General features: G+C 37.1%; 1 protein-coding gene across 1 annotated transcript in view; it reads left to right on the forward strand.

The window, feature by feature from the left end:
* Nucleotides 1-10038, forward strand: part of LOC101857279 (paired box protein Pax-3-B) — a gene marked incomplete at its 3' end in the record, with an annotated part of 41356 nt that overhangs the window by 10814 nt on the left and 20504 nt on the right. The window contains 3 exon segments of the mRNA XM_013087981.2: nucleotides 2851-2992; nucleotides 5186-5372; nucleotides 9232-9406. Of these exon segments, the coding sequence (XP_012943435.1) occupies nucleotides 2851-2992; nucleotides 5186-5372; nucleotides 9232-9406 (504 nt within the window).

Below are 10038 nucleotides of genomic sequence, written 5' to 3' on the forward strand. Positions count from 1 at the left end.
ACAAACCATACAACAAAAACAACAACACCCAATAACTACCAACGGTTAATTACATAAATGGATAAATAGATTGTTACACATACCAATTATTCAACAAACCAATAGAATTATAGGCCCAAGTCACGAAATAAATATAGAATAATCATATATTATGAATAGGCATACACTATACGATACGTATATTATGTAGAGATACATTCTTATGTAGGCAATGTATGACTTATCATACCTGTGAATGAATAATTTTTTTCAGAAATGACAAATAACTAAACAAAAACAGCAACAAAAATAAAATGAACGCATGAGAAACAAACGAAGATGAGTGATATGCAAGTTGACAAATCATTGCACAAAAAGGAAAATTTGCGCCCCATCCGTCTATCAATAGTGTTTTGTTGTGGACGAACCCCAGCATATTTGCATCAATTCTCTGGCACTTTATACTTTTGTTCGAGAAAAAATTGTTGAACCAATCTTTATTATTTATTTATTATTCATTTTCATTAATATTTGTCCGTATTCTTTTTTCAATTTTCAGTCTAACCAGTCGATCCAGTTTTTTGGTCCCTTCAATTTTCCTTTTCTTGAAGTAAAAAAACATATTTTAAAAAATGAGAAAGGCATTGATTTAAAAGAAAAATTAAGTAAACACCTTGATCTTGATCTTTGTTACAATTATTGAAGGGGAAGGGGAAGCAATGTTACTGAAGAAATGGTGGGTAGGCCCACAAAACGTTATAAATGCTTTTTGCGAATGCTTTACTATCTTTACACATGATAATGAGAGCAGAGCCTAGAGTAACCTTTTCTGGAAGTGTACCACACGAGAAAAAAGTTTTGCTTTTTATTTGATTGTGTTTTGATGTTTTTTTTTACAACAAAGTATGTTTTGATTTTTTTTCTGCTGAAATCTAACTTAAAATAGCTTTCGAAGAATATTACAACCGTTTGGTCAGGCGGCAAGGAGGATTCTTTTTTGCTGTGTGTGAGAACAAACAATAAATATTCAATTGGAAATCTGTGTTGTTACTAAACCATACACAATAACAAACAAACAGCCCCCCCCCCCCCAGCAAATAAAAAGACAACGGCAAAAATTCAGCACAAAATAAAAACAAAAACAAAACAACCCCCCCCACCACCACCACCAACAACAACAACAAAAAAAAACCCGAGACAAAACAAACCAAGAAACAACAACCCCCCCCCCCCCCCCACAAAACAACACAAATAAAAAACCCCAAAAAAACCAAAACCCCCAATACCCATATAGATCTACTTGATATTTATATATATTATATATATTTTATATATATATATATATATATATATATATATATATATATATATATATATATATATATATATATATATATACCTGAGATTAATATTTTGTCTGGAAGGTAAAAATATAATGAATGTAAATTCAATGTTGGGTTTGGGGAAGGATAGAGCTAGAAGGAGTGAGGGAGGGTGATGAGGGAGGCCCTAACGGGATTGTGTGAAATAAAGGGCAATCCCCCACCTCTCCCATGCGTCCTCCAAGAAAATTATGAAAATCAAGCCATAAAGATCAATGTGCTTGTTATTACTACAAATAAAAAGTAACATATAACATATTGTAGTAAACATCGATACTTATGTAACGCAGTAGTTTGCATCTACTAAATGTATTCATAGTCCAACCAAAGGGCAAGAGGCATTCTTGGGCCAGGCAGTGAAAGGGTTAATGTTTCTTCTAGAATTATTTCTTTACACCGTTCTGGAAAAATGAGAGAAAGAAAATCCAATAGATTCTATACAAAGACTTTTTTCCTTCTCTTCCTGACAGTATTAATTAATTTGTTCTATCGTGACGGACAAGCGTCTGGTAAAATACAACCAGACAAACAAATCCGAACAGTGTGGGGTGTTAGTCTTTGAGAGTCGCCCGTTTGTGTCTTGTTGTCACTTATACTTTGTAAAAATTAAAAACATATTAAAACTGCAAAATAAAAAAACACAAAAAACAAAACAAAACAACAACAAACAAACAACCGCCAAAACACAACAATAACAAAAAACAAACAAACACACACAACAAAAACAACCAACAAACACACACAACAAAAAAAAACAAACAAACTGCACGATTGTGTGACTGAACAAACTGGTTGAGCCCTCAATCTGTCCTCGTGGTTTCATGCACCCCGCATAATCTAGTAGAATTTGATCATTTTTTGGGCATAAATTCTGATTATTTTCCTTTTCATTCTTTGTTAAAATTAACAGTATCGCATAATTCACATTTTTGGGTCAGTTTGCACAATTTCAGAGTTTTTCTTACATAAAAAGACGGGGACAGCTCATTGACGTGTTTCATTGTGAAGACCGCCTGATCCGTTTTGAAAATAATCAACATGATTTTTATGGAGTGTACGACTCGCACGGAGAGTGTTTTGTGTTGGGAAAAGGGAAATTTGTGTCACACTGGAGAGGAAAATGCATTATTTGTTCTCTTTCTTTTTTCAGCTCTCTTTTTTTTCTTCCTCCATTCTTTACTCTCGATTTGGTCTTTAACTCATTCTTTTCATATATGCTTTTCTTTCCTTTGAAATTTTTAAAGGGTTGTTTTTGCGTCACCCTACTTTCTTATTTCCATCTAATCCTAACTTCTGTCTTGTATTGTGACTAGTCCCCTCCTCTTCTTTGTTCACTTTTCTTGTCAAGGCGATTTGTCAGTAATTCACTTTCAGCTCTTTCTATCGGACATTTTACAGAGAGTGACAAATTACGACGTTTACGCCACAGGAATTATGATAATAAGCAAAAAAAATAAAATAAATTATATTATTTTCTCCGCTTTGGCAGGTCAAGGTCGCGTGAACCAGCTGGGGGGCGTGTTCATCAATGGCAGACCGTTACCCAATCACATCCGCTTGAAGATCGTGGAGTTGGCAGCTCAGGGTGTCCGCCCCTGTGTCATCAGCAGGCAGCTCAGGGTCTCACACGGGTGAGTGTACATTTAATATAATATACTATAATATAAGATAATTTAATATAATATAATATACAACTGTACTAAAATATAATATAATATAATATAATATAATATAATATAATATAATATAATATAATATAATATAATATAATATAATATAATATAATATAATATAATATAATATAATATTTGTTTGTTTGTTGTTGTTTTTGTAAAGTGTTTTATCGCAACTAATATTTGTTTGTTTGTTGTTGTTTTTGTAAAGTGTTTTACGGCGCTCGCAACTGCATAGGTCATATGAGCGAGCGGGACACACCTAATATTTTCAGTTGGTAGGAAATTTTGAATTTTGCCCGGGTGGCGGCCGAAGCCTACTCTTATCGATTTTAGACCACCAAGGGATCTTTAACGTGCGCAACTTGCACACGGGCCCTCCGAGATTTTTCGCCCTTGTCACTGAAGGCTAGGTGTAGATCTTTCTTACCAGAAGATCAGGGGTGTGGCAGAAAGACAGCAGTAAGGAGGGGCCAAGGAGTAGCAGTAGAAAGGCTGCAGAAAGAGTCAGGAGCCCAGAGGAGGGGGCAAAGGAGGTGAGGGGGTGGGGGCAGAAAGTGGAAATGAAAGCAGACAACAGAACATTGCTAGAGAGCAGGAAAGGAGGTGAAAGGAGACAATTTTAGAGAAGAAAATTTTTTGGTCGCTACCCGGATTCGAACCCGGGACCTTTGAATGAGAGGCCAACACCTTAACCTCTAGGCCACGAGAGCCCCCTAATATAATATAATATAATATAATATAATATAATATAATATAATATAATATAATATAATATAATATAATATAATATAATATAATATAATATAATATAATATAGTATAATATAATATAGTATAATATAATATAATACAATATTATATAGTATGATATAATATAATATAGTATAATATAATATAATACAATATTATATAGTATGATATAATATAATATATTAATATAATCATTTTCATGTAGGTGCTTTACGCCCCATCTGCACTATTTACTTCATGTAGGAACTGAGGAGGATAAAGTTCAGTACTTCGCTTCATGTAGGAACTGAGGAGGATAAAGTTCAGTACTTCGCATAGCTAATAGTATTGAGTCCTTTTCCTCGTCTGTCTGTCTGTCTGTCTGTCTGTCTGTCTGTCTGTCTGTCTGTCTGTCTGTCTGTCTGTCTGTCTGTCTGTCTTTTCCACCCCGTGTGCCTTTGTCCTATTCCCTTTTCTTTTCTTTGCTATTGTCTTTCTACTTATCAATGTTTATCTACTCGATTCCCCTTATTATAGTGCAATCTCGCATTTGTTTAAATAACCACCTTGATCCTCGCAGATATACTTTGCTAGGTTTTATTCCTATACCTGTCAGATTTCTACTTCAAATGCTGTCTGCTTTATTTGTCTGTTCCGTTTTATTTAAAGGGAACATAAAGGTACTATAGCTGTAGAAGCAGGACCGTAGGTACCTTTAGTCAATACTATTCACAAAAACTTTTTGTAAAATGGCCCAAACTTTACCTCCTTTGACTGTTCATCTCGTTTTTTCGGTCATAGCACCATCTTTACTTATTGTTTTTTGTGGTTCTTGAGATCATCATACCACTGCACTGTTTCGGGATATGCAATTTTATTGTTATTACCAAGTTCTGGACACACCCCGGGGCAGTGCCACTGACTGTTGTGTCTTTAGGCCATTCCCAAAGGGGGGACATTTCTCGTTCAAACACACTAGAATTGTAAAAGGGCTGATTCATGTCACGCTCATAATTGTGCCTGATCTACAACAGGGAACTGCTGCTTTTTCTTTCTTAATCCTTACTATTGCCATTTTCCTCTACTTCATTTGTATGTTTTTCACTCTCTTGTGACTTGCTATTTCCGGGGTGCCTTGATAGTCGAAGCAGACCTTGTGCTGTTGAAGCTAGAGAGGTGAGCAGAATAAGTCTGATTCCCAGTAAAGACTTCTCTGTTGACACCCACCCCTTGGCGCTCATATGAACTTATGCAGTTGCGAGAGCCGTAAAACCCTTTACTATAAAAAAAGTTCTGGACAAGAAACCTCTAAGCATCATTACTAATACAATTTTTGTCTCGTGCTTCTAAACTCTTTAGTATTAAAGTTTGTTAGTATAAAATGACTGACTGTTTAATTCTTTTGTGTCGATTACCACAGGTGTGTTTCAAAAATCCTGCAACGCTACCAAGAAACCGGAAGTATACGCCCCGGAGTCATTGGCGGAAGTAAACCCCGGGTCGCGACCCCAGAGGTCGAAGGTCGTATCGAAGAATACAAACGAGAGAACCCGGGTGTGTTCAGCTGGGAGATCAGAGACAAGCTACTCAAGGTGGGGGCAACACACGTGAGTAGAGTTTTATTACATGAGCTTTTTGAGCTTTCCATTCTAATGCGTCATCGCTTTTAGTGCGGCCTTCTATTACGTCAGCATTCTAGAGCGGTGTTTTGCTATGTAAAGAGCTTTGAGGCTGTGTGCATACATGGGAGTTGGGGTCATAAACAGGATCTAGATCATCATTCTGTCAGATTGTTTGGAGTGACATTTATTAAGCTCATTTTTAGAGCGATGCTTTGTTTAGTGAGCTTTTTAAAAATAATAGTAATATATTATAATTATTAAGTTTTTATAGAGTGATGTTTTTGCTTTGCCAGCATGCTTTAGTGTAATCTTTTGTTACGTCAGCTTTTACAGAGTAATGCCTTTGCTACGTCAGATTTATTGATAGTGACGTTTTATTCATTAAATTCTCTGAGCAGGATCCTATAGCTGTAGCATTTTGTCACAGACGTCCATTAAGGTTCATCATTATAGACTTGCACTTCACAGTGCTAGCTTTTTGGAATAGTCTCAGTCTACCAATCCGATGTCTAGAAAAGTTCAAAGTTCAAGATCAAGGAAATTTTCATTGACGTGTGTAGGGTGAGCACATTTCCTCACAATGCTCTCTTCACCAAACCAGTCCCCCCCTTCAGTCTCCAGGCAGACATATACCATTGCAGTCACTATAGGCGCAAGCCTCTATCAGTCACATATTATTTTAGAGGGTTGCCGAGTGTCAAGTACCGTTTGAAGCTGGATGGACTAAAAGAAAACAGAGTAAAATATCCTTCCTAGGGATAGTATGTCCAACCAGTTGAAGCTGGCAATCAAATACACTCAAATTACTTATTAAAAAACTTACCAAAACAAAAAAACAAAAAACAAAAAACAACAACCCATCAACAGCAACAAAAACAACAACAACAACAACAAAACAAAATAACAACAAAATAACAACTGCAACAAACAAACAAACCAAATAACAAAAACAACCCAAAACTCTTTTAGCATAATCATTGCCGAACCTCCTGGCTAAACTGAAGAAGAAAAAAAATTGTAACATCACACCATCACACCAGTGAAGTCAGTAGATATTGTTCCAAGTAAAGAGATTTTTGTTGTTGTGTATTTGGAGAGAGAAAAAAAAGAAGAAAAAAAAGAATCTATTTGTTCCATCCTTTCTGAGCTGGTGGCACATTCACAGACGTACACAGTATAACCACCAGTTTAAAGAAAGAATAAACAAGTTGACATAATCCACCCACCATTACACGTCCCAGTGACGTAATCGATAAATCTACACCTACAACGACAGGCTGCAAGATTTCGCTACAATGTCAAAGGTATGGATCTGCAGCATTATTATTAATATTATCATCGCAAACATGTTGTCAAATATGTGTTTGATTACTTGGCGTGCCCCTTTATTTATCTAAGAAAACGTCCTCTCTGAACTGAGCATACAACACAAAAATATCTACAAATAAATAATCAGCAGACCCCTTACATTGCCCGAACACGCCACCGACTTAGATTTACCTTACTGCACTTTAGAAGGACGAGTCTTTTGTCCGCTTACTGTCTTAGCCACAAAGATTACGTTTTAGTCTTGTTTTACATTTATGCCAACTTTGTTCCAGCACACAATAAAGAAACAAAAGCATACCGCGATCATTATAATTTCTTACTGCAATACAGTGAATAGAAAAATTGATTTTACGTACATTCTCTTACGTTGATCTTTCATTTACTCTCTTATTCCTACGCGTCAGCCACCTGCTGATAAACTAATGAATTATCAGTATTGATTTTTATGTAATTGTATAATTGAAAAGAAATAAGTTGGATTTGTTGAAAGACCCCATGCGACCCCCGTATACGTAGAAATGCACAAAGCGTAACCACAAACAATTTGAACACAATTGTCATTTGGAATTAAGGCGGCCGCAGATCTGTGGGGAGCCTACTTGAGTATAACCAAACTTTTATGTCACTCGATACCCCAGTATTTGTCTGTAACAGCCTGAATTATCAATATTATTTAATTTGATTATAAAACCTCACTCTTTGAAAGGATACAATCTGTAATGCTTTTGGCCCACTCAGATCAAAGAAATGTAATCTTACAGAGGCAGGGAGGTTAAGCTGGTGTGTCGTTTGTATCCAATAGATTCGTCGTGAATTGATCCCAGTTCACAATAGTGTCGAGTTTTCTTACTCGTCAGTACACACAGTAATTAGCGTCTCTCTTCGATTTCAAACCCGCATTGTACCAAAAAAATCTGTGTTGGATCGTGATATATAGTGTTCCGTAAATCAAACCTAATATCACCGTCGACTGCCCCTCAATAATACGGAGAATCACAGCAAAAAAGACTAAGAACATGTAGAAAAAGTACAAAGAAGAAAAAGAGGATGAAGAAGAACATCACCAACTACACAATCAGCAACAACAGCAACAACAACAGCAACAATAACAGCACTAACAACTAAGCAGAGATTATCATAACACAAACGACAGCAACAACTACGCTGACGAAAGAAAGATGACACAAACAACAACAATAACAACGACAACACCATCAAGATAGCTAACAACATAAACTATACGAAAGGTATTCAATAATAATAATATCCCCACTCGAAAGCAAGCTCTATGCGCTTTACAATATAATATCATTATTACCCCAGCAGACCATAGATCACCCAGAAACATTCTCAGCTTCCCGGGAAGTATACCGTGCAAGCAGCTGGTTAAGCGCTCAAACACTAACAAACTGACAAGATCTTTCACTGTCTATAGCTGAGTACCCATTCACCTGGGTGAAGTGGGGGAAATTCGTGTAAAGTGACTTTCCCAAGGACACAACGTCGGGCCCGCGCTCGAACCCCCGAATCCGCAACCTCACGTAGCCTAATCACTGCGAATAAATAGTTTTAATTAAGCAGATTATCTTAGTTATACTTTGAAGCCGGAGTTATTATCTATTTGCACCAAGACATTTTTTCTTTATGTATTTCCTCTCAGTGAAAAAACCCAACAACCAACAAAATATTCTGGTCTGAGGGATAGCATGTAGATCTCTGGGTGGTAAATGAAAAGTTTTTACATGAACACTGTGAACTAAACCTGTTTCAGTTGTGTCTGAAGGAAACTTTTTACTGTATAATATGTAAAAGCTAGTTTGGTGGGAACAAAGTGGCGATAGCCTGAAGGAAGTAACACCAAAGATAGCATAGCCTACGGTAAACTATCTTTGGTAACACTATCACTGCACATTCGGAGAGGTCAAAAGTAAACATACCCCCTCGAACCCCACCCAATATCTTTAAATGAAAACTACTTCATCTTCAAACAAATGTGCACGAATATGTCTGAGGGTGTTTGGAGGGCACTACTGGTATGTTATACTGCTTTGCTATTCCTCTGCTTTATCAGTCTGTTAGTCTTGATTATTCCACTGCAACATATTTGTCCATTAGAACTACAAAACGTTACCTTTGCAAGTGTTTTTTTTTTCTTCACCGCACGCAAAGAAACCCACGAGTTTCGATTTTTTATCGCATGTGTAATCATATTTCACCAAGTCCCTTCGTCTTTCTGCTGGGACACAGATTTTCGTTCAACCCTGGTTAGCCTTGAAGCAGCCCGCCTCTTACATGATGTCAATTGTTACGTAAAACATTCTCAACCATTAAAAATACAATTACGTTTTTTTCCCTAAGATATTTTAATTTTTTTTATAGAGACAATAACTGCTGAGCTTAGTGTCGGCTAAAGGTGTGACCTTATCCTTCCCCATATGCAGTACCCTTAGTGCAACGAATCCTTTAATTTAAAAAGATAATATTTTATTTGAATTTACTTTTTCTAACTTGACAGGACGGCGTGTGTGACCGCAACAGTGTGCCCAGTGTGAGCTCCATCTCGCGCGTTCTTCGCTCACGGTTTCCCCGGGACGAGCTGGAGGGGGAGGAGGGGAGGCATGAGGACGGGTCAGCTGGCAGCAGAAGCAATGACCCTCTGGCACCGGAGAGGCACCCACTGGACAGGGAGGGTGAGTTCATGCAATATGTTCGTTGTTCTTGTTCCTCGTCTTTGTTGTTCTTTTTCTGTTGATACTATTAATTTTTGTTGTTTTTGTTGCTGTTGTTGCTGCTGTTGCTGCTGTTGCTGCTGTTGCTGCTGTTGCTGCTGTTGCTGCTGCTGCTATCGCTACTGTTGTTGTTGTTGTTGTTGTTGTTGTTGTTGTTTTTGTTGTTATATAGCAATTACTTTTTTTGCAATTATCCTCGTTATGTATATCTTTCTCCAGTTGTAACTGTACAAATATGATTATGATATTGTATCACATCACATCAAATCACATCATATCACATCATATCATATCATTTCATATCATATTATACCATATCATAATACGACCAACTCTTTCAAATATGTAAGGTTGTTTAATAGGCGGTTCCCCAGCTGTAATCTCCGTCACCGACAAGATTGTGTTGTCGACATATCCAGTCAGCTATCGTGTCACCGACATAACCAAGGGTTCTGCATGATCTTATCTTCTCTGACTGTTCCCCTCAGAGCACCTGTCTCGACCACGGACTTCGGGCATTTGGCAATCTGCTCATCTGCACACACAACACGTATACTCTCACCTCTCTCCTCCTCCTCCTCCTCCTCCTCCTC

The sequence above is a fragment of the Aplysia californica genome, unplaced genomic scaffold, assembly GCF_000002075.1.
Source record: "Aplysia californica isolate F4 #8 unplaced genomic scaffold, AplCal3.0 scaffold00666, whole genome shotgun sequence".
Taxonomy (NCBI): Eukaryota; Metazoa; Mollusca; class Gastropoda; order Aplysiida; family Aplysiidae; genus Aplysia; species Aplysia californica.